This window comes from Oncorhynchus clarkii, unplaced genomic scaffold (genome assembly GCF_045791955.1).
Source record: "Oncorhynchus clarkii lewisi isolate Uvic-CL-2024 unplaced genomic scaffold, UVic_Ocla_1.0 unplaced_contig_390_pilon_pilon, whole genome shotgun sequence".
NCBI classification, from domain to species: Eukaryota; Metazoa; Chordata; class Actinopteri; order Salmoniformes; family Salmonidae; genus Oncorhynchus; species Oncorhynchus clarkii.
The window spans coordinates 5,339-28,023 of record NW_027257987.1 but is presented as its reverse complement, the minus strand read 5'-3'; the positions used below and the strand labels follow the sequence as shown (position 1 = coordinate 28,023).

Genomic DNA, 22,685 nt, shown 5'->3' with positions numbered 1-22,685 from the left:
AAATGACCTGCATTGATGAGACACACAGTGTGGATGAATGATCAGTAGTCGACAGGGTAAAAATAGCACTCCTAAAAGAAGATGCATTTTCCAGTTAGATACCAACTTGAAAGAGGGATCTTTAGCATAAAACCCACATGGAAAACAGAGATTTGGCAAATAACATATAAAGAGAGGCTGACTTGACACCAAACCAACAACAGTAGTTACTAAAACATAAATTGCTAATGTATGATTTAAAACGTGGATTTTATGATGTAATGTCAATTTTATACCTTTCTATCCCAGGACCACTCAATTTTCAAGTTCTCCATAAATCTGCTGTGGATTACCCAGAATCCCATACCTTTATCACACGAGCGGGGCAGCGGTCTAAGGCACTGCTCTCAAATGAATTGCCTAGTTAAATAGAGGATACAAATATTTTAAACATGTTCGTTACACCGTTACACTGGCAAACAAACTCAGTAGCACAGAGAAGATCATCCATATGACGTTGAGAAATACTGCATTGTGGGTAGTTTGGAAGAGTCACAAAATAAGTTAATAAATATGTAATAACGCAAAACCATAACTGTTTGTTCTTATAGGTAACCACATCGTGACTACAACTAGCTTACTAAGTCTTTAACCACACTGTATTGTTACACTGGTGAGTAAAAACTCATGCTTCCTACACTTTAACTTGTTATCCGAAGATAAAATCTACATTTTACTCAACTGCGTTACCCACTCCAGTCAGCAGATGGCGGTCTGGGAATTTAAAGTTATGCTGCTGGTGTGACGTATAATGTAGTGGACGGAACGCTTCTTTCAACATCAACAACAGTTCGTCAGCCACCTCGGTAGCTTGCTAGACAAATAGCCGAACCAATAAAGCTCTTTAGACGCTTTAGTGTATATTAGCCACTGTGTTTTAAACCTACTTCTGTCGTCTAGTTAGTTATCCGATTTAATTTCATATTTATGGTGTTGTTGTTATTAGTCAGCTAGCGGGCTGGTTAAGTTAGCATTAGCCTAGCTAGGTAACATCCCCGACCATGCGGTCACAAAGCTACTCTCCTTCTAATGAAGAGAAGGATATCACAGTAAATCAAGAAGTAGAGAGTGGGGCCTTTACTGTGAAAGAAGAGGAGGACGCGTTCAGAGTGAAAGACGAGGAAGATATCACAGTAAATCAAGAAGTAGGGAGTGGGGCCTTTACTGTGAAAGAAGAGGAGGACGCGTTCAGAGTGAAAGACGAGGAAGATATCACAGTAAAAGGAGAGGAAGATGCAGTTTATGGCGTGAAAGAGGAGAGGGAGGGGATTACTTTTACATCGAAAAAGGAGGAGGAAGAAGAGGAGGAACCTGGATATCTGGGCCCGGTTTCCCAAACGCATCTTAAGGCATCCAATGGTTCTAACGATGAATTTAGCCATAAGATGGTTTTTAGAAACCGTTCCCTGATTAACACTAGTAAGTACTGTCTTAACAACAGAGGCACAAACTCTGCAGTTGAACTGATGTTTGGTGTTACGGTGGAAATCTGCAATCGCTACATCCATATTGTGACTTTTAAATTATTTATTTACAGCCATTGATTCTTAAAGAATATAACACATGCCTCATGAGCGGAGTTCAACTGTTGTACCCCATCAGAACCCCAAATAAGCTTTTTTTACTATAATGTTTAGAAACAATGTAAATCAACACTGTATAGCAGTTAAGAACAAATTCTTATTTTCAATAACGGACTTGGAACAGTGGGTTAATTGATTTGATTTGATTTGTACCATGTCAGCTCGGGGATATGAACTTGCAACCTACTAGTCCAACGCTCTAACCACTAGGCTACCCTGCCGCCTCAACATGGTTAAAACTATAATGTTGATATCATGGATGGTCAGTCCTTGCATCCATAGGTCTGTCTGTAGTTACATTTATCCAACCCCATAATCTTTTATTACCAAAATAGTGGTGGAATGACAGATTTGTTATTGTTTGTACTGCAGATTGCTGGGTTTTGTGTTGTTTTTTTAAACAGCAACAAAATGGCTGCCCAGAGACTTGGTTAACAGCTGAGGGATGGGGGAAGGAGAAGTGTAACCACTCTCAAATTCATAGAGAACGATATTGAAGAAACCTTAACCCAACACCTAGCGACCTCGTCAATAAGTTCAGACATCTTGGCGTAACAGTTATAAGGTGTTGATTTGACAGTCGCTGGACCCAGGTTTGAGTTCAGCTCAGGGCTACCCCCTGAATTCAATACACTATGAATACAAGGACTAGCCATCCATGATGTCATAATGATAGTTTAACCAGGTTTCTAGGATATATAGTATATTCTAGAATTCATCCATGATGTCATAATGATAGTTTAACCAGGTTTCTAGGATATATAGTATATTCTAGAATTCATCTATGATGGCATAATGATAGTTTAAAGGTTTCTAGGATATATAGTATATTCTAGAATTAATCCATGATGTCATAATGATAGATTAACCAGGTTTCTAGGATGTACAGTGGGGCAAAAAAGTATTTAGTCAGCCACCAATTGTGCAAGTTCTCCCACTTAAAAAGATGAGGCCTGTAATTTTCATCATAGGTACACTTCAACTATGACAGACAAAATGAGAAAAAAAATCCAGAAAATCACACTGTAGGATTTTTTATGAATTTATTTGCAAATTATGGTGGATATGTATCTCCCTCATTTTTCAGAGTAAAAGCCTGAAACAATGCCTAAAGAATGACCACATGTAGAAGAAGCCATAGAGATTGTGACCTGGGTCCTAAGTCTTTGTATGGTGGATAGGCTTTCAATGGAAAAACAGCCTTTCAAAATAATAGTACTTCCTGGATGGATTTTCCTCAGGTTTTCGCCTGCCATATCAGTTCTGTTATACTCACAGACATTATTTTAACAGTTTTGGAAACTTTATATTTTCTATCCAAATCTACTAATTATATGCATATCCTAGCTTCTCGGCCTGAGTAGCAGGTAGTTTAATTTAGGCACGCTTTTGATCCAAAATTCTGAATGCTGTCCCCTACCCTAGTGAAGTGAAGCATTCTGTTTAATTAAATAATGAAGACACACAAATTACTCGACGTCATAACTAGAGGGAGCCGCTCGTCAACATAACCTGACCGGAGGGAGCCGCTCGTCAACATAACCTGACCGGAGGGATCCGCTCGTCAACACAACCTGACCAGAGGGAGCCGCTCGTCAACATAACCTGACCGGAGGGAGCCGCTCGTCAACACAACCTGACCGGAGGGAGCCGCTCGTCAACACAACCTGACCGGAGGGAGCCGCTCGTCAACACAACCTGACCGGAGGGAGCCGCTCGTCAACACAACCTGACCGGAGGGAGCCGCTCGTCAACACAACCTGACCGGAGGGAGCCGCTCGTCAACACAACCTGACCGGAGGGAGCCGCTCGTCAACACAACCTGACCGGAGGGAGCCGCTCGTCAACACAACCTGACCGGAGGGAGCCGCTCGTCAACACAACCTGACCGGAGGGAGCCGCTCGTCAACACAACCTGACCGGAGGGGGCCGCTCGTCAACACAACCTGACCGGAGGGGGCCGCTCGTCAACACAACCTGACTGGAGGGAGCCGCTCGTCAACACAACCTGACCGGAGGGAGCCGCTCGTCAACACAACCTGACCGGAGGGAGCCGCTCGTCAACACAACCTGACCGGAGGGAGCCGCTCGTCAACATAACCTGACCGGAGGGGGCCGCTCGTCAACACAACCTGACCGGAGGGAGCCGCTCGTCAACACAACCTGACCGGAGAGAGCCGCTCGTCAACACAACCTGACCGGAGGGAGCCGCTCGTCAACACAACCTGACCGGAGGGAGCCGCTCGTCAACACAACCTGACCGGAGGGAGCCGCTCGTCAACATAACCTGACCGGAGGGGGCCGCTCGTCAACACAACCTGACCGGAGGGAGCCGCTCGTCAACACAACCTGACCGGAGAGAGCCGCTCGTCAACACAACCTGACCGGAGGGAGCCGCTCGTCAACACAACCTGACCGGAGGGAGCCGCTCGTCAACACAACCTGACCGGAGGGAGCCGCTCGTCAACATAACCTGACCGGAGGGGGCCGCTCGTCAACATAACCTGACCGGAGGGAGCCCCCCCTCCGCTGCTGGACTTTGTCAATTCTGCCATTCTGCTCCTGAAGTTTGCAGTAATAGACTAATAGACTACAGATAGACTAGTAATAGACTACACCAGCAGTATGCAACCTTTTCCAGTTGGAGTGCAAATGTATCTGACCATTTCTACCAATCTGTGTACCAGTTATGATTTTCATATGCACGTTTTCGTGGAACAGTTTCATTTAATTTATAATAGTATCTCAAAATTATTGTCTGTGATTAATATCTATATCTAAATGAAAATTATAGATATCTAAGAGTAACTTTTATTGCCATTGCCAACTATGTAAAAAAAAAAGCCTACATAAAGCCAACAAATAAAAACATTGCTTTCTGCAGGTAGAAAATATCCCGATAAATGGCCTGTCTACAACAAACTTGAAACATTGTATCAACTATCAACTGGGTCAGGAAACTCGTATAGCAAGCTTGCAACATTGTATACAATATTCTAGGCCCTCAGTTTCCTGCTCCAATGAGTTCTGGACAGACACAGTAGGTGTAGGCTATTTGTGAAAAGGATAAGAAGTAAATCAGGTTTTTTATGACATTTCCACTGGATCAGAGCATTACATTTTTCCCTTTTATGCCGAGTGGTTATCGAAAGGGCGAGAGCTAGAAATATTTTACAAAAATACTTTGAGGAACTATTGTCATTTGCAATTGATTCTGGTTAGACTTTGTTTACTTGCTGTTTGAGGTGAATTAAGCATTACTTTGAGAAGCTCTACAACTCATTAGTGTTGGTGCGTTAAGACAATCAGAAATACTATCGGACATCCCCAAATGGGCACATTTATAGGCCTACATTTGTGTGCAGGCCAGATAGATTATTCCTACTTCTAAATGGGTAATCAGGTGTAGGGTCAGGTCTGGGTGGTCTGCCAGGGGATGTTTCGTTTAGTATCCTTTTGGGTCGGCTGGGGAATGATTTTATTTCCCCATAGTATGTTGTACCGAAGTTGACCGACTGAAAGGGAGTGTAGCTTTGATTATAATTACACTTTCCTGAAGGAGGGAATCGAGGTTCAACACCTGTTCGTCCCCACCCTTTCCTGGGTTGATGTAGAGCGGCATTACATTTTAAGGAATAAATCCAAGCCTCACTCATCACCTGTAGAAGGCGGGGCTTCCAGCGAGGCGTGGATTTAATAGTATGTTGTACCTAGTTTCCCTCCTTCAGGGAACAGTAGTTATAGTCATAACGTTATTCTTGTCATATGATGAACTTCAACTTAAATAAGGGATCTTGCTGTCAGACAGTTGTTTTGTATTCTGAAATGCACTCGAACTATGTATCATTTAGTGGCTCCTTATGTTACGCTGGGAAAACAGTTTTCATGGGCACAGAAATACTAAATAGTTTGAGTTTGCTAGATCCAATGGTTTTTAACTGAGTCATTTTGTAATCCAAGATGGCGTAGCATTAAGACGTGTTTGTTGTAAATGGTAAGTTTTTTTCATCTTTTTTGTATATATTGCAATATATTTCAATCCTTTTCATTTTTAAATTAAATATACCTTCCGGAAACCGGCCTCACCCAATATGATATGGATCTGCTGTTTTTGTTAGACCTTATAGCTAGAACCTCCATCAGATGCTAGCCATCAGAACATAGAACATCGCCTGTCGTAGACAAAATCACTTCTGCAAGCAGGCCTTTCTAATCGACCTGGCCCGGGTATCCTGGAAGGATATTGACCTCATCCCTTCAGTAGGGGATGCCTGATTGTTCATTAATTGTAATTTCATTAATTGTAATTTCCTCACCACCTTAAATAAGCATGCCCCTTTAAAAAATGTACAACTAGGAACAGATATAGCCCTTGGTTCACTCCAGACCAGACTGCTCTTGACCAGCACAAATACGTCCTGTGGCCTACTGCACTAGCGTCAAATAGTCCCCGCGATATGCAACTTTATTAGAGAAGTCAGGAACCAATACACACAGTCAGTTAGGAAAGCAAAGGCTAGCTTTTTTAAACAGAAATTTGCATCCTGTAGCTCTAACTCCAAAAAGTTTTGTGACACTGTAAAGTCCATTGAGAATAAGAGCACCTCCTCCCAGCTGCCCACTGCAATGAGGCTAAGAAACACTGTCACCACCGATAAATCCACGATAATCGAGAATTTCAATAAGCATTTCTCTACGGCTGGCCATGCTTTCCTCCTGGCTACCCCAACCAACAGCTCCGCATCCCCCGCAGCTACTTGCCCAAGCCTCCCCAGCTTCTCCTTCACCCAAATCCAGATAGCTGATGTTCTGAAAGAGCTGCAAATCCTGTTCCCGTACAAATCAGCTGGGCAAGACAATCTGGACCCTCTTTCTAAAATGATCTGCCGCCATTGTTGCAACCCCTATTACTAGTCTGTTCAACCTCTCTTCCACAGTCATCCCTCTTCAAAGGGGGTGATACTCTTGACCCAAACTGTTACATCCATCCTGTCCTTCCTTTTCTAAAGTCTTCGAAAGCCAAGTTAACAAACAGATCACTGACCATTTCGAATCCCACCGTACCTTCTCCGCAGTGCAATCCGGTTTCCGAGCTGGTCAAAGGTGCACCTCATCCACGCTCAAGGTACTAAACAATATAATTTCCGCCATCGATAAAAGACAGTACTGTGCAGCCGTCTTCATCAACCTGGCCTGTTGTCCGGACCTCTGGCAGTCTTTATGGAGTTACCACAGGGTTCAATTCTCAGGCCGACTCTGTATATATCAACGATGTCGCTCTTGCTGCGGGTGATTCCTTGATCCACCTCTAGTCAGATGACACCATTCTGTATACATCTGGCCCTTCTTTGGACAATGTGTTAACAAACCCCCAAACAAGCTTCAATGCCATACAACACTCCTTCTGTGGCCTCCAACTGCTTTTAAACGCAAGTTAAACTAAATGCATGCTCTTCAACCGATCGCTGCCCGCAACCGCCCGCCCGACTAGCATCACTACTCTGGACGGTTCTGATTTAGAATATGTGGACAACTACTAATACCTAGGTATCTGGTTAGACTGTAAACTCTCCTTCCAGACTCCTATTAAGCATCTACAATTTGCTTCCTATTTTGAAACAAAGCCTCCTTCACTCACGCTGCCAAACATACCCTCGTAAAACTGACTATCCTACCTATCCTTAACTTCGGCGATATCATTTACAAAATAGCCTCCAACACTCTACTCAGACTGCATCCAGTTTGCTATCACATATTTGTCGCCAAACCCGCTGGCTCCAGGTCATCTATAAGTCTTTGCTAGGCCGCCTTAACTCGGCTCACTGGTCACCATAGCAACACCCACCCATAGCACGCGCTCCAGCAGGTAGTACAGGAAGTATATCTCACTGGTCTACCTGGTTAAATAAAGGTTAAATAAAAAATTAAATCGTAACTTTATTGACAACACCCAAATGCAGAATACATTGTGAAAAACTAAAATCTTTGCTCACCATTTTTGTTCCAGGCAGATATAGTACATCCATAATTATCGGTTTCCTCATTAGCAGGGAGGAGTTTCTGCAATCAAATTGCCCTCGTCCCACAATTTTAGCAAACACAGAAGGGGGCCTTGGAGAACAAAAGTCGTCTGGCACACTGTTTAGAGTTTCAACAACATGAATATCCTATTTCTAGCCTACAATCATCGATTTTACTACTAATGTGAAAACAAGAAAAAATATGACTTTTCTTGCTAATTTTAAGACAATTGTCAAATAATGTTAACATTCATTACAGACGTCAATTGCTGTACAACATCATAGCTACGCTGTTGGCATCACCTTTTACAGTGGACTTCTGCTGTTGTGGGCCTTTAATCATCTGTCTGACTTTGTTGTTCACACAGGAGAGATACGGGACTATCGTGGATCCTCTGGGGAGCCTCAACAACCTCATGATGCTGAAGAGGGAGAGAAGGGTCTCTCCAGATCAGAACTCCTCAATAAACACCTGCAGAGACCCACAGTGAAGAGAACTCACTGCTGCTCTGACTGTGGGAAGAGATTCACCTCATCGGGCATTACAATTCATCAGAGAATACACACAGGAGAGAAATCTTATAGCTGTGGTCAATGTTGGAGGAGTTTTACAACATTAATCTCTCTGAAAGTACACCAGAGAACACACACAAGAGAGAAACGTTATAGCTGTGATCATTGTGGGCAGAGTTTTGTTTATGCTTGCCATCTGACTCAACACCAGAGAACACACACAGGAGAGAAACCTTATAGCTGTAATCAATGTGGGAAGAGATTTGCTTCATCTGGCAATCTGACTCAACACCAGAGAACACACACAGGAGAGAAATCTTATAGCTGTGATCAATGTGGGAAGAGATTTACTTCATCTGGAGATCTGACAGTGCACAAGAGAATACACACAGGAGAGAAACCTTATAGCTGTGATCAATGTGGGAAGAGATTTGCTACATCTGGCAACCTGACTCTACACCAGAGAACACACACAGGAGAGAAACCTTACAGCTGTGGTCAATGTGGGAGGAGTTTTAGTCGATCTGAAGTTCTGACAGTGCACAAGAGAACACACGCAGGAGAGAAACCTTATAGCTGTGATCAATGTGGGAAGAGTTTTACTACATCTGGCAGTCTGACTCGACACCAGAGAACACACACGGTAGAGAAACCTTACAGCTGTGGTCAATGTGGGAGGAGTTTTAGTCGATCTGGAGTTCTGACAGTGCACAAGAGAACACACGCAGGAGAGAAACCTTATAGCTGTGATCAATGTGGGAAGAGTTTTACTTCATCTGGCAGTCTGACTCTACACCAGAGAACACACACAGGAGAGAAACCTTATAGCTGTGGTCAATGTGGGAGTAGTTTTAGTCGATCTGGAGTTCTGACCATGCACAAGAGAATACACACAGGAGAGAAACCTTATAGCTGTGATCAATGTGGGAAGAGTTTTGTTCAAACTTGCCATCTGACTCAACACCAGAGAACACACACAGGAGAGAAACCTTATAGCTGTGGTCAATGCGGGAGGAGTTTTAGTCGATCTGGAGATCTGACAGTGCACAAGAGAACACACACAGGAGAGAAATCTTATAGCTGTGGTCAATGTGGGAAAAGTATTGGTCTATCTGACTCAACACCAGAGAACACACAGGATTGAAATCTCATAGCTGTGACCAGAGATAATCTGATAAAAGATCTCTGATCAAATATTAGAAAATACATACATGAAGTAGTTGTTTCATGATTTCAATGAATTAATGTCACAATGTAGAATGTTTTAACATTGTAGTAGGACTATTGTAATGATTTCACAATGTAGAAGCCTAAACGTGTGCCCACTTATGAATTGATATCAACATGTTATGGATATTAGCCTAATGGGGAAAAATCCAGGCTCTGAAATGGAAGAGTACTATTTATGTGATTTAACAAATATTGACAAACAATAAGAGTTTGGATCAAATCAAATTTATTTATAAAGCCCTTCTTATGTCAGCTGATATCTCAAAGTGCTGTACAGAAACCCAGCCTAAAACCCCAAACAGCAAGCAATGCAGGTGTAGAAGCACAGTGGCTAGGAAAAACTCCCTAGAAAGGCCAAAACCTAGGAAGAAACCTAGAGAAGAACCAGGCTATGAGGGGTGGCCAGCCCTTTTCTGGCTGTGCCGGGTGGAGATTATAACAGAACATGGCCAAGATGTTCATAAATGACCAGCATGGTCAAATAATAATAATCACAGTAGTTGTCGAGGGTGCAACAGATCAACACCTCAGGAGTAAATGTCAGTTGGCTTTTCATAGACGATCATTAAGAGTATCTCTTCCGTTCCTGCTGTCTCTAGAGAGTTGAAAACAGCAGGTTTGGGACAGGTAGCACATCCGGTGAACAGGTCAGGGTTCCATAGCCGTAGGCAGAACAGTTGAAACTGGAGCAGCAACACGGCCAGGTGGACTGGGGACAGCAAGGAGTCCTCGTGCCAGGTAGTCCTGAGGCCTGGTGCTAGGGCTCAGGTTCTCCGAGAGTGAGAAAGAGAGAATTAGAGAGAGCATACTTAAATTCACACAGGACACCGGATAAGACAGGAGAAGTATCTCAGATATATCAAACTGACCCTAGCCCCCTGACACATAAACTACTGTAGCATAAATACTGGAGGCTGAGACAGGAGGGGTCAGGAGACACTGTGGCCCCATCCGATGATACCCCCGGACAGGGCCAAACAGGAAGGATATAACCCCACCCACTTTGCCAAAGCACAGCCCCCACACCGCTAGAGGGATATCTTCAACCACCAACTTACCATCCTGAGACAAGGCCGAGTAAAGCCCACAAAGATCTCCGCCACGGCACAACCCAAGGGGGAGCGCCAACCCAGACAGGAAGATCACGTCAGTGACTCAACCCACTCAAGTGATGCACCCCTCCTAGGGACGGCATGAAAGAGCACCAGTTTGCCAGTGACTCAGCCCCTGTAATAGGGTTAGAGGCAGAGAATCCCAGTGGAGAGAGGGGAACCGGCCAGGCAGAGACAAAGACTTAAAGGTTGAGACCGAGTCTGCGTCTCTCACATGGATAGGCAGACCATTCCATTCAAATGGAGATCTACAGGAGAAAGCCCTGCCTCCAGCTGTTTGCTTAGAAATTCTAGGGACAATTAGGAGTTGTGTTACACTTACCACGTTGGTGACCCACTTGAATCAAAATGCAACACTTCAAAATGTGGCGTGCTGTTTTCTACAAATTGTCCTCTAACCAGGGATGTACTCCCAGGGATGTACTCCCAGATTCCGTGTGGTTTTTGAGCTGTTAGTTTTAACAGGACGTGCAACCTCATCTCTCTCCTCTCTCACAATTTTTTTTAGCATGATATCGATGAGTGATGACAAATAAGTGTTGCATTCCCTTGTTTAGCGACCCCTAAATTTAATGCATCACTCCCAAATGTAGCTGACTCTTCTGCAGGTTGTCCTCTAACCAGGGAGGTAAAATATATCTCCCATTTCCATGCGTTTTGTTGTGTCAGTTTCAACAGCACGTACAACCTAATTTCCCACCTAATCGATATCAGTGATTTATTGCTATTTGTCAAAACAACAGTGTTTCTGGTGCTTGTGCAGTTTATAAGGAGCTTGTTTAAAAAATACAAGTAATGTGATTATTGTGGCAGATGTTTGTGTAAATAGCACATGTTATGTTTAGGTTTTCAATTTATCCCCAAAGTGTTCCTGCATATTGGTTATTTATTTTTGACATGTTAAAACTGTGTTTTGACATTGGGCTATCCCATCAAGCAAAATTATATTGAAAAGACGTTGAAAATATGACTATGCAATCAAATATTTCATATTTACATTTCATGTAACATTTGGTAGTGATATTTATTCATGCAACCAACATGACCATTTTTTGGTACAATTATATTGACATTGTTGCCCTGTTTTTAGAATATCAGGGTTAATTCTCACATGTGCCAAACCAAATGTTCTAGAGCATGATATTGGGGACTGGGCCCAGATCCAACAACATGCCTATCTAGTGAACCCTAGAGAGAGAGAAGCTCCGCAGTGAGGTGGAAAGTTATTACGGATATCGCAGGAGTTTTCTCTTGAAATCAGTCCGTGGTAAGGACAACTTGGTTGCTGATTATCTCTGGGGTGGGCAGTCAAAAATATTTGTGTTTTGCTTTGAGCCAGTGTGTTTATTTGGAGTTTTATCTCTTATTCTTTTCTGTATTGAAACTGCACTGTTGGTTAGGGGCTCATAAGGAAGCATTTCACTGTTGTATTCGGTGTATGTGACTAATACAATTTGATCTGAGTTTTGTTTGGGCTCGTTCCAAGGGGACGAGAGTCCTAGAAGCTAGTGAGTTTTAGGAAGACGAGAGTTCTAGAAGCTAGTGAGTTTTAGGAAGACGAGAGTTCTAGAAGCAAGTGAGTTGTAGGATTCTATAGAAAGAAAAAGGAGAAAAAAATAACATGATTTGTTTATTATTATTTAGGAATAGGTGTTTTTTCTTGTTTTTAATTGTTGACAGCCAGTAGACACCATGTTTATATTGGTGAGGGTGAAGCATTGTAGTTGATTATAATGTGAAATGGAAGTTGTTTTCTGTTGGTGGTGAGCAAAAGTGTCCAACAAAAATATAGGATATGTTTGTTGTCTTAAGGGGGAAGGTGATACAGGCTTTGGTTTTTCCATTTATGTTTTGAGGTTGGACTTTAGCACGTCTATCTCGTTAGCATGTTGGACGCACTGATTGGTGTCACCTCGTTAGTCAGTATGTGTTACACCTGTGCTGGCTTGTCCATCTCGTTAGTGAGAAGGTTTTTCACCTGAGCTGGTCCAGGTTCTATTTAAGAGTGTCTGGCCCAGTGCTCCAGTTGTCTTGATAGATGTGACAAATCAAAACCTTTAGTTGCACTACCGTTTTGGTTTGCTTCCTGTTTTTAAGTTTGTTGTGGGTTTTTCTCTTGTTTGCCTCTTCTTGGGCAGATTTAGTGGGTCTCATGGTGGGTGTCTTTTAGGTCCCAGTTGTTGTTACTAGTCAACTTTCAGTGGACACTGAGAGCAAAACTTCAACATTATGTTATTGTACTTTTATTGTATCAAATGGTTGTTTTATGTAACAGAATAGAGGGTTCTTAGAACTATTGTGTCTGTGTTCTACTGAGGATGGGCCTCTGGGAGGAAACACTGACAGGAGATTTACAATGTCTTTTGGGTGATTAAAACCTAAAGAGACAGTATTCCAGATTAAGAGTTAATGTTTCTGTTCTATATGGTACCAGGGAGAGATGACCCCAGGGCCAGACAGCAGATACTGTCTGCTGAGAATTATAAGTACCTTTCATACAAATCTTAACCTTGTGACCCGTTGTATACATCTGTTGTTGGTCATATAGGTTGAAATGGGTGTATCTTAGCTATAAAAGACCTTTGTACTTTTGTCTCGTGGCTCTCAACGAATCATCTGGGGGTGATTTGTTGACCAGCCAATATTATCGTAGAGCACTCAATTGATTCACTTTATATGTGTGTGTTGTATTGACCTGCTCCCTTATTAAGTGAATAAAGATTTAGTTTAAGAATACATCTGACTTGTGTGATAAGTTTGTTTCTCATTTGATATTAAATTAACAACCACATTTTGCAATGTGAATCTTGACTTGGTGACCGCTCCTGACGACCTGGGTAAATCGTCCTCGAGGGATCCCTCAAACTTGGAATCTCATGGAGACCACACTTCGGGAACCGAGCAGATGGACCCACCTTAGACCTGAGAGGCAGCGAGCAGATTCTATACACCTAGTTTTTTTTAAAGTGAGTTTTTAGAATATCCTCGTAGGCTCTGAGTGTGCATTCCTATGTGAGGGGGCACCTTGGAGGCGTAAACAGGGCCGAGTCAGGATCTGAGTGTGTACTCCTGTGTGGGGGTGTAAACAGGGCCCAGTCAGGAGGCTCTGAGTATAAATGTATGAGTTGCATTATCCTAGGAACTAACCATAAACTAGAAATGTGAAAATATTCCTGCAGGTAAAAATATTGTTGAAAAACTAATTGATTAGGTATGTTTGGGAATAGCATTGTGTGACTGATATGAGAGTTGTGTGGATGTGGAAATGAGTCTTAATCTGACGTTTGGATAGTAACATATAGAAATATGATTACTCAGATTATTGAAAATTGGATAATAAACGAGATGATATTTTAGAAAGCAGCGGAAGATTTATAGTTCCTGGGAGGCTTGATTTTGCCGTCGTCTCTGGGAGGTTAGAGAACTGTTGAGGATCCTATGGTCTTTGTCTGGGAGTATGTTTGGAGAGTTGCTTCTTAGCTATGGAGAGTCCTTGAAAAAGCAAATTGAATGGTTTTCGTGAGTAGCTAAGAATTTATTTTTATATGGATTCTGTGAATATATGAACATATGATGAATTGTATGAGAGGAGTTGCTAGATTTATTGAATAAACCTTTTTTCCATCAAGTTTGAGTGAACCAAAGTGTCTGACTAACTGTTGATGTTGAAGGAGCGTCCCATCCACTAGATTATACGTCACAGTGGCAGAATCACCTGAAAGACACACATCGCCATCTGCTGACTGGAGTTGGTATCGCAGTTGAGAAAATAACTTTCAGACAAAAAGCTAAAAAAGTTATTTGAAGAACCTTTTGTGGGAACCCCTATATGTCATTTGAATAACCCCTTATCATGGTTCCTCAAAGAACCTTTGGGGTTCATTTTTTAACTCCCTGTCCACCTTCCCTCCATTATAAAAACATATTATAATAATATTGACAATATTGACTTAAATAATTAATTGTATATTTAGTGGCACGACAAATGTGAATTAATATTTACAAAACAATTTACCCAACAACATTTTTTTTAAATGATGATGTACAATAAAAACAACATACATTAAAAATGAATCATAGGTAAACTAACAACATTGTAGACTTGGTAATAAATGCAGATTTTTCAGCTTTAGTGTGTATATCATATTCACCTAGTTATGTTAGGAAGTTTGCCATCTTTATGACCGGCCCTGGTGGCTTCACCCAACTTCTCCTATCCCCAGAACACAGTAACATAAGTGTTTTTCTGACATTTTTGGGAAATTTAAGGGAAATTTTTAAAAATACAGCCGAAGCAGAGCCCCAAGTCCCATGGAGACGTCCTCGAGGGCGTGGATGTTCTCCCCATCAAAGGCCAGCGGGATTTCAGCCGATGTGCAGTAAAGGAGTGAAGAGCGGTGAAATCTGTGTCAACAAAAGTAAGAAAAGATTAATACACATACAATTAACAAAGACCATAACAAATGTTCAGCTGTAGTTTTATATAAGCATGCACACCTATGTTTATGAAGAAACAGATGAATGGTGCATAAGCACACCATGTCACGGACATAAAGGCCACTCGGGTCCTGAAGAGGTAGGGCAAGAGCAGAATCGCTGCTGTGGTCTCCAGTCCTAGTAAAGCATTGATCTTACTACACTTGCTAATTTTATTACAAAATACATTAGAGAAAGGGAAGGAATAAGAGCAAATCCCTCTTCTGTATTTTCCTTCAGGGACTGTCAAAATAGCAGGATGATGTCCTCACCCCTGCCTCGCCACTCTACCTCTGCTAGTAATTGAATTCTCTTTTTGTCTATATCCATTCCATGGACTTGATTAATTTCTGAGAAGTTCTGAAAAGATAATTAAGATAATTAACGCGGACATGTAACGTTTCCAAAATGGGACAGTATTGTCCATGTAACGTTTCCAAAATGGGATAGTATTGTCCATGTAACGTTTCCAAAATGGGATAGTATTGTCCATGTAACGTTTCCAAAATGGGATAGTATTGTCCATGTAACGTTTCCAAAATGGGATAGTATTGTCCATGTAACGTTTCCAAAATGGGATAGTATTGTCCATGTAACGTTTCCAAAATGGGATAGTATTGTCCATGTAACGTTTCCAAAATGGGATAGTATTGTCCATGTAACGTTTCCAAAATGGGATAGTATTGTCCATGTAACGTTTCCAAATGGGATAGTATTGTCCATGTAACGTTTCCAAAATGGGATAGTATTGTCCATGTAACGTTTCCAAAATGGGATAGTATTGTCCATGTAACGTTTCCAAAATGGGATAGTATTGTCCATGTAACGTTTCCAAAATGGGATAGTATTGTCCATGTAACGTTTCCAAAATGGGATAGTATTGTCCATGTAACGTTTCCAAAATGGGATAGTATTGTCCATGTAACGTTTCCAAAATGGGATAGTATTGTCCATGTAACGTTTCCAAATGGGATAGTATTGTCCATGTAACGTTTCCAAATGGGATAGTATTGTCCATGTAACGTTTCCAAAATGGGATAGTATTGTACATGTAACGTTTCCAAAATGGGATAGTATTGTACATGTAACGTTATGCCCCCTTGTGAGTTAATAGTATTGCATGCTGTAGCAGGCTATATAAAGAGAAAGACCTCCATTGACTATTCAGTTTGTTGTAACATCTCGTATTGTTGATTTCAAAAATTTTCATCTTCAACAAATGCACTAAATGTAAACTTTTTCATACTAAGATGGAGCATGAGTCGATTGGTTGGTCATTGGTTTCATTTATTTTGCAATATGTTCAAACCAAGCTTGAATAATACAGCACATTTCAGACATGGATGCAACACAATGCATTTCACAGGAAGAATAAATAAAACATACACAGCAAACAGAACTGAAAGACTAATGACTAACAAGAACTGGATGCTACAACCCAAAATATAAACTTGTTTTACTACATTGTTTGTTACATTCCCCAGCAAGAAAACCATAAACGTCACTTAAATAGAAGAGGGAACTAACAAAGTCACTGACAACAAAAACTAAACAGGTTTTAGGAGGGATTTTGAATGACACTATGAGGGTGTCCACTGAAAGGTGACTAGTAACAACAACTGGGACATAAGACACCCACCATGAGACCCACTAAATCTGCCCAAGAAGAGGGAAACAAAAGAAAAACCCTCACCAAACTTACAGACAGGAAGCAAACCAAAAAGGTGGTTAAAATAATTTATTACAATCAATACCATTCATACTATTACAAAATCATAATTCTCATTCATTCTTAATTAATTGTATTTACAAAAACATCAAACAAAAACAAACCTCAGGGGAGCATCGTCCCTCCCCGTCATACCTAACCAATACCTAACCCTTTCCCTATCTCCCCTTCCCTAATCTATCCCCTTACCAAACTCACTCTAACACTCCCAGCCCTAAACCCCCTTTCCACCTCTCCCGTGCCGCATGCTTCCCCCACTTCCTTTCCTCCCTCTTCATCTTCCCCCTCAAATCACCTTCCACCCTTCTCACTATCCCTTCCACCCCCCAATCTCTCCCTGTCTTGACTAAATTCTGCCTGGCTTCCCACAGTCCCTTTTTAAAGAGACTCATGAGAAGCCAGAGCAGAAACCTGTCCCTATCCGTTCCCTTTGCTCTCCCTACGCCTCTCTCTAGCCTAGCCCATGTCAAAACAAAATCACTCCTAACCACACCTAGCATTACCCGTGCCCTAGCCCAGACTAGTCCGGCAAAGGCACAGTCCCAGAAGGCATGGCGCACAGTCTCCTCCCTGCCACAAGAGGATCTTGGACAGGTGGGGGATTGCACCAAACTATACCGGTACAAGATGGCACGTACCGGCAAGCACTTATGGAGGCCCAACCAATTCAGGTCCTTGAGCCTGTTGTCCAGGCCCCGCGCCTGCACTCCCTCCCAGACCACTGACGAGATGCCCGCTACAGGCGCAGGACTCCCTGCCTGCCTGACCTCCTCGTACAGGTGCCTGTGGTCTAAACCTACTCGGGCAACTTCAACCTCGGGGTGCGCACCAAGCCACTTGGCCGCATGGCCAAAATGCCACGGCAGCTGTTCCGCCCGAGGACCCGCGTTAGACCACACCATTACGCTTCTCGCCTTATACGAGAAGAACACCCGCAGGAGGTAACCGGACGGGTGTATAACCGGACGAGCAAGCTCCGTCAACAAGAAAGAAACAAAAATGGCGTCCAGCTTGAGGGGGAAATGTGGTACCCCCCTACCTCCCTCCCCGATGGGACAGATCATGCGTGCCCTGGCGACCCACTCGCACCTGCCACTCCACATAAACTGAAACACAAGCCTCACTAGAGGCCTCCTCAGACAAGCCGGCAATGGATAGATGCATGCCACATACAAAAGAGACGGCAACACATCCACCTTTAGGACCAGGACTTTGCCCATAAAAGACAAATACCTAGCCTTCCACATTGCTAGCTTCCTCTGTACCACTGCGATACGCATGTTCCAGTTTAGCGTCGCTGAGCCGGAGGTCTCAAAATGAACCCTGAGAATCCTCAGGGCCCCTTCACAGAGAGATAACCCCCCCAGGCACATCCGTTCTACCGCGCCATCTTCCGAAAAACTTGACGAAAGACTTTGCATGGTTCAGAACTGCTCCCGACGCTCGGGTGAAATCCCCAAAGATGGCAAGGGACCTTGTCAGGCACGAGTCCTTGCAAAACAGCAAGGAAGTGTCGTCGGCGTACTGCGTCATCTTAACACGCAGCCCACCGCTTCCAGGGATCAACAAGCCTTCCACCCCTGTGTCTGCCCTAATGGCAGCCCCCAGAGGCTCCATGTACAGAACGAAGAGGAGAGCCGACATACCTGCCTGACCCCAGACGAGAGGTCAAAAACGTCACCTAAGTGACTATTTACACTAACTCGACACCCCGCTCCGACATATAAAGTACGGATCCATCCTATAAACTTCTCCCCAAATCCTAATCTATCTAACACCCTGAATAGAAAATATCTATTCACGCGATCAAAAGCTTTCGCCTGATCTAGCACTGCTACCATTAAAGGCAGCCCTCTATCTTCAACCCAAGCGATGGAATCCCTGATCAACTGTAGGTTCCATCTTATAGAGCGGCCCTCTACCCCGCACGTCTGATCCTCGTGGACGACGTAGGGAAGGGCTGTGCGCAACCGGTCTGCTAAAACCTTTGCAAGAATCTTGTAATCTACGCACAGCATGGTCAATGGCCGCCAGTTGCCAAGGTCAGTTGCTTCCCCCTTCTTATAAAGAAGTGACAGCACACCAACAGCCATTGATCTTCCCCGGGACCCCCGTCTCAAGGATGGCCTTCAAGACTTCGAGAACCACTGGTCCAAGTATACCCCAAAACTTGAGGTAAAACTCAGCCGGCAGCCCATCCATCCCAGGCACCTTCCCTTTTCCCATCCTCCTAAGAGCGCTCTCAACCTCTTCTAGTGAGATCTGGGCCTCCATCACGTCTCTATTGTCCTCTGGCAACCGCCGGGACAAGTGTTCTAAAAACACGTTTCCCTGCTCTACATCTATTTCCCTTTCCTTAAATAAACCTTGGAAATGATCAGTTGTCACCCTGACCATTTCCTCTGGTTTACTTACTATACTACCATTTTCTTCCCTAACTCCCTTCATTACCTTCCTACTCTGTCTGGCCCTAACCGACTTAAAGAACATAGCAGAACAAGTCTCATTATGTTCTAGAAAGCCACTATGCGCACGCTCCAGGAAAGCTCGAGCCTTCTGCTCTTGCAGCTCCCTGAGCTGCGCCTTTAGGGCTGCGAATCTCTCCCAGTCAATCGACCCGCCGAGGTTGCCTGCCTCGTACTCGAGTTCAATTAACCTTTGGATACGATCCACCTCCCTCCTTTCCTCCCTTTTTTTCCTTCTACATTATCCTATTATAAAAGCCCTTATCCTCCCCTTGACTAAATCCCACCACACTAACACCCCCTCGCACATGGACCGGAGGCCGTCAAGCCTCCGAAAGAAACAAAAAAATGCGTCAACGAAAGCCTGCTCCTCCAGTATATCCCGATCTAACTTCCAGTACCCCCTACCGAAGAGGCAGACTGGCGACCCCACCTGCAGGAACACCCCGTCGTGATCCGTGAAGAAAACAGGCAACAGCCGCCCAGACAACTGACCCAAAGACCTGGATACAAAAATGTAGTCGAGCCTCCGCGCAACCCCCCTGTAGTTACGCCATGTAGGACCGACCATTGCCGGAGTAGTGTGCAGGCCACCATCAACCAGACCATGGCAAGCCATTAGCCCAGAGATGGCACCTGCACTGCTATCACCGCCTACCCCTAAATCTATATTAAAGTCTCCTCCTGTCACCAAGTGCCTGTTTGTAACACACAGGGGCGCCAGACAGTCCACCATCTCCCTCCTGTCTGCCGCCGCCTGTGGCCCATACACCCCAATTAACCTATATCTAGCTTCTCTAAACTTAACATCTATCCCCAAAACTCTACCCTGCATTATTACAAAAGTGTTCTCTATTTTAACCTCTCTATGCCCACACAAAATCCCTACTCCTGTTGAGTGCACCCCTCCTATGCCCCAAAAAGATTCCCCCTTATCCCACTCCCTCTTAAATCTACACACATCCCCACCATCCCTCAGGTGAGCCTCCTGTAAAAAAACAGAAATCAAACCCCACACCCTCTAAATAACAAAAAACCGCCCTCCTTTTAACATTATCCCTTAACCCCCTAACATTTAGACTAAAAAAAGAAACAGAACTATTCATTTAATTATTTACAACAAATAAAAACCCCAAAACCCAAAGAAAAACCAGGAGACTCACCCGATGCTCCCCTGGTCCATCTCCACCGGCGGGGACGTCCTCTCCTCTCCTGACGCCCCCCCGTTCTCCATCCCAACCCATGATCCAGGCAGTGTGTTTGGTCCTCCCTCCCCACCCACCATCCCCCCCCCCCTGTTTGCCTCGGGGCTGCATATAGGGGACCCCATCTCCCCAAACAGGAGTTGGGATCCCTCTAGCAAACAACCCACCGACCCCTCACTGGAGTCATCCACTAAAATGCAAGGGGCTGAGGCAAACCGGGAGGACAAATTACCCTCCCCTCCCCCCCCTGCCACTCTCTTAACCCCCCCCTCCACACCCCCCTCGCTCTCACTTCCTGCAAAGCTCCCCCTCTTTATCCCTTTCTTCTTTGGTGAAGGAGGTAGCGGGGAGACACAACGTCCCATACCCGCTAACCCCTCCACCAAATCCCTCATTTCGACCTCGAGGAAGCCTGGCAGGCTGTCTCCCCACTCCTTCCCCCCATCTCCCCCCCCTCCCCTCCCACCTCCACTCCTCTCTCCTTCTCCGTCACTGTCCCCGTTCCCTCTTCCACTCCTTCTCGTACCACTGTCCCCTTCTCCCTCTTCTCAGCTCCTCCACCTTCTTCCGTCCCCTTTTTCTTCTCTCCTTCTATTCAATTCTTTTCTTCTCCTCGCCTCTTTCTTCCCACCTCATCCTTCTTCCCATTTTCTTCCTGCGCCGTCTTTTCCCCTGTGCCATCCATGCAATCCGCACGCGTCCTTTCTTTCCTCCCCCCATCCCTCGCTCCCCCCCCAGCTGCAGACGCGTATGACCTGTGACGAGCCGGGCAATCACGCCACAGGTGTACTTTCGAGCCACACCCGTGGCAAGCCTTGGGCTCGTCACACTCCTTGGCCTCGTGCTCTTCCGACCCACAAAAACGACATTTCTTGGCGCTGCACGAGGCCAGGATATGGCCGTAGGCCATACAACGCCTGCAGAACGGGGGCTGACGTGCATAGTAGAGTGTTCCCCTGTCAGCCCCCAGGGAAAACATCGCCGGAGGATGGAGGTCGCCATCCACACTCTTCGGGGACTCCCTGAGTAACGCCTGGAAACCTCTCCTCCCGTTCCAGAAACCCAGGGAGTCCCTGAGGTACCTCGCTGAGGAGACATTGTCCATGTATCTCCCCAGAAAGGCCCTCACTTCTTCATCCTTCACGTGCGGATTGTACATGTTTACGGTGACCACCCTGAAGTTGTTCTTTGCCAGGCTGGTCACCGCATAATGGCACAGGGGTCCTTTTCTTTCCGCTTCCTTTGCCATCTTCAATACATCATCATGTTTCTCTTGCTTGTGAAACGTCACATCAAAACCTTTTTCATTTGGGTTGCCTTGAAGGCAGAGTACTTCCTTCACCTCTATCCTGAGGCATCCCATCAATATGGTCCTTCCAAAAGTTTCCCTGCCCCAAGGTTCCATCTCCTTTTCAGTCCATGAAAATCTTACGGTATTTGCTATACCAATCCCCGGAACCGACCAGGTTTGCTTGTTTGTATTCATTTTTCTTCAAAAAAAAAAAAAAGCTCTCTTCAGAAAGAAGCTTCAACCTGAAATGAAAACATCTTTAACCAAAAAGGTGGAGCAACTAAAGGTGTTAACTCTCCACATCTATCAAGACAACTGGAACACTGGGCCAGACACTCTTAAATAGAACCTGGACCAGCTCAGGTGAAACACATACTGACTAATGAGGTGGTACCAATCAGTGCACCCTACGTGCTAACGAGCTATACGTGCTAAAGTCCAACCTCAAAACATAAATGGAAAGACTAAAGCCTGTAACACCTTCCCCCTTTAGACAACAAATATATCCTATATTTTTGTTGGACATGGTTGCTCACCCCCAACAGAAAACGTCCATTTCACATAATCAACTACAATGCTTCTACAATATAAACATGGTGTCTACTGGCTGTCAACAATTAAAAACAAGAAAAAATACGTATTTCTAAATAATAATATACAATCGTATTATTATTTAAAAAAAATCATTTTTCTTTCAATAGAATCCTAAAACTCACTCAAAGACAGGAATTTGATCACCTCAAAGACATTCATACCTAAACTGCACATTAATTTGCCAAGGTAGAGTACATGATCAGTGAATATATTAAATGTACAGGCTACAATGTGGGGATCTCATGCATAGTAATAACTACATGTATATACGACTTGCATCCTTGGTACAACATGATCATATATTCTTCTCAATCCATAGGCTTCATTAATGTCATTCAGGCTGTTTTGAAGTTGATACAACTAGCTATGATAGCTGAGGTTCATAGCTAGGTTCTGAACTAATATGTATACCAAACATTTGGGTCCAT

General features: G+C 43.9%; 1 protein-coding gene across 1 annotated transcript; it reads left to right on the top strand.

Annotated features, from left to right (window-relative positions):
* The first annotated feature begins 854 nt into the window (after nt 1-854).
* On the top strand, nt 855-21,583 carry LOC139394403 (zinc finger protein ZFP2-like). The gene is made up of 6 exons (XM_071142459.1): nt 855-1,458; nt 8,011-8,107; nt 8,192-8,769; nt 8,854-9,177; nt 14,767-14,876; nt 21,431-21,583. Exons 1-6 carry the CDS (start codon nt 1,041-1,043, stop codon nt 21,581-21,583), a joined length of 1,680 nt encoding a protein of 559 aa, XP_070998560.1. The 5' UTR covers nt 855-1,040.
* Nucleotides 21,584-22,685: the final 1,102 nt, after the last annotated feature.

Coding starts and splice junctions, on each gene's coding strand:
- LOC139394403 (XM_071142459.1), top strand. CDS start 1,041: ATGCGGTCACAAAGCTACTCTCCTTCTAATGAAGAGAAGGATATCACA. Junction 8,108..8,191: donor TCCAGATCAGAACTCCTCAA/TAAACACCTGCA, acceptor GGGCATTACAAT/TCATCAGAGAATACACACAG. Junction 14,877..21,430: donor GGGATTTCAGCCGATGTGCA/GTAAAGGAGTGA, acceptor CTCCCGTTCCAG/AAACCCAGGGAGTCCCTGAG.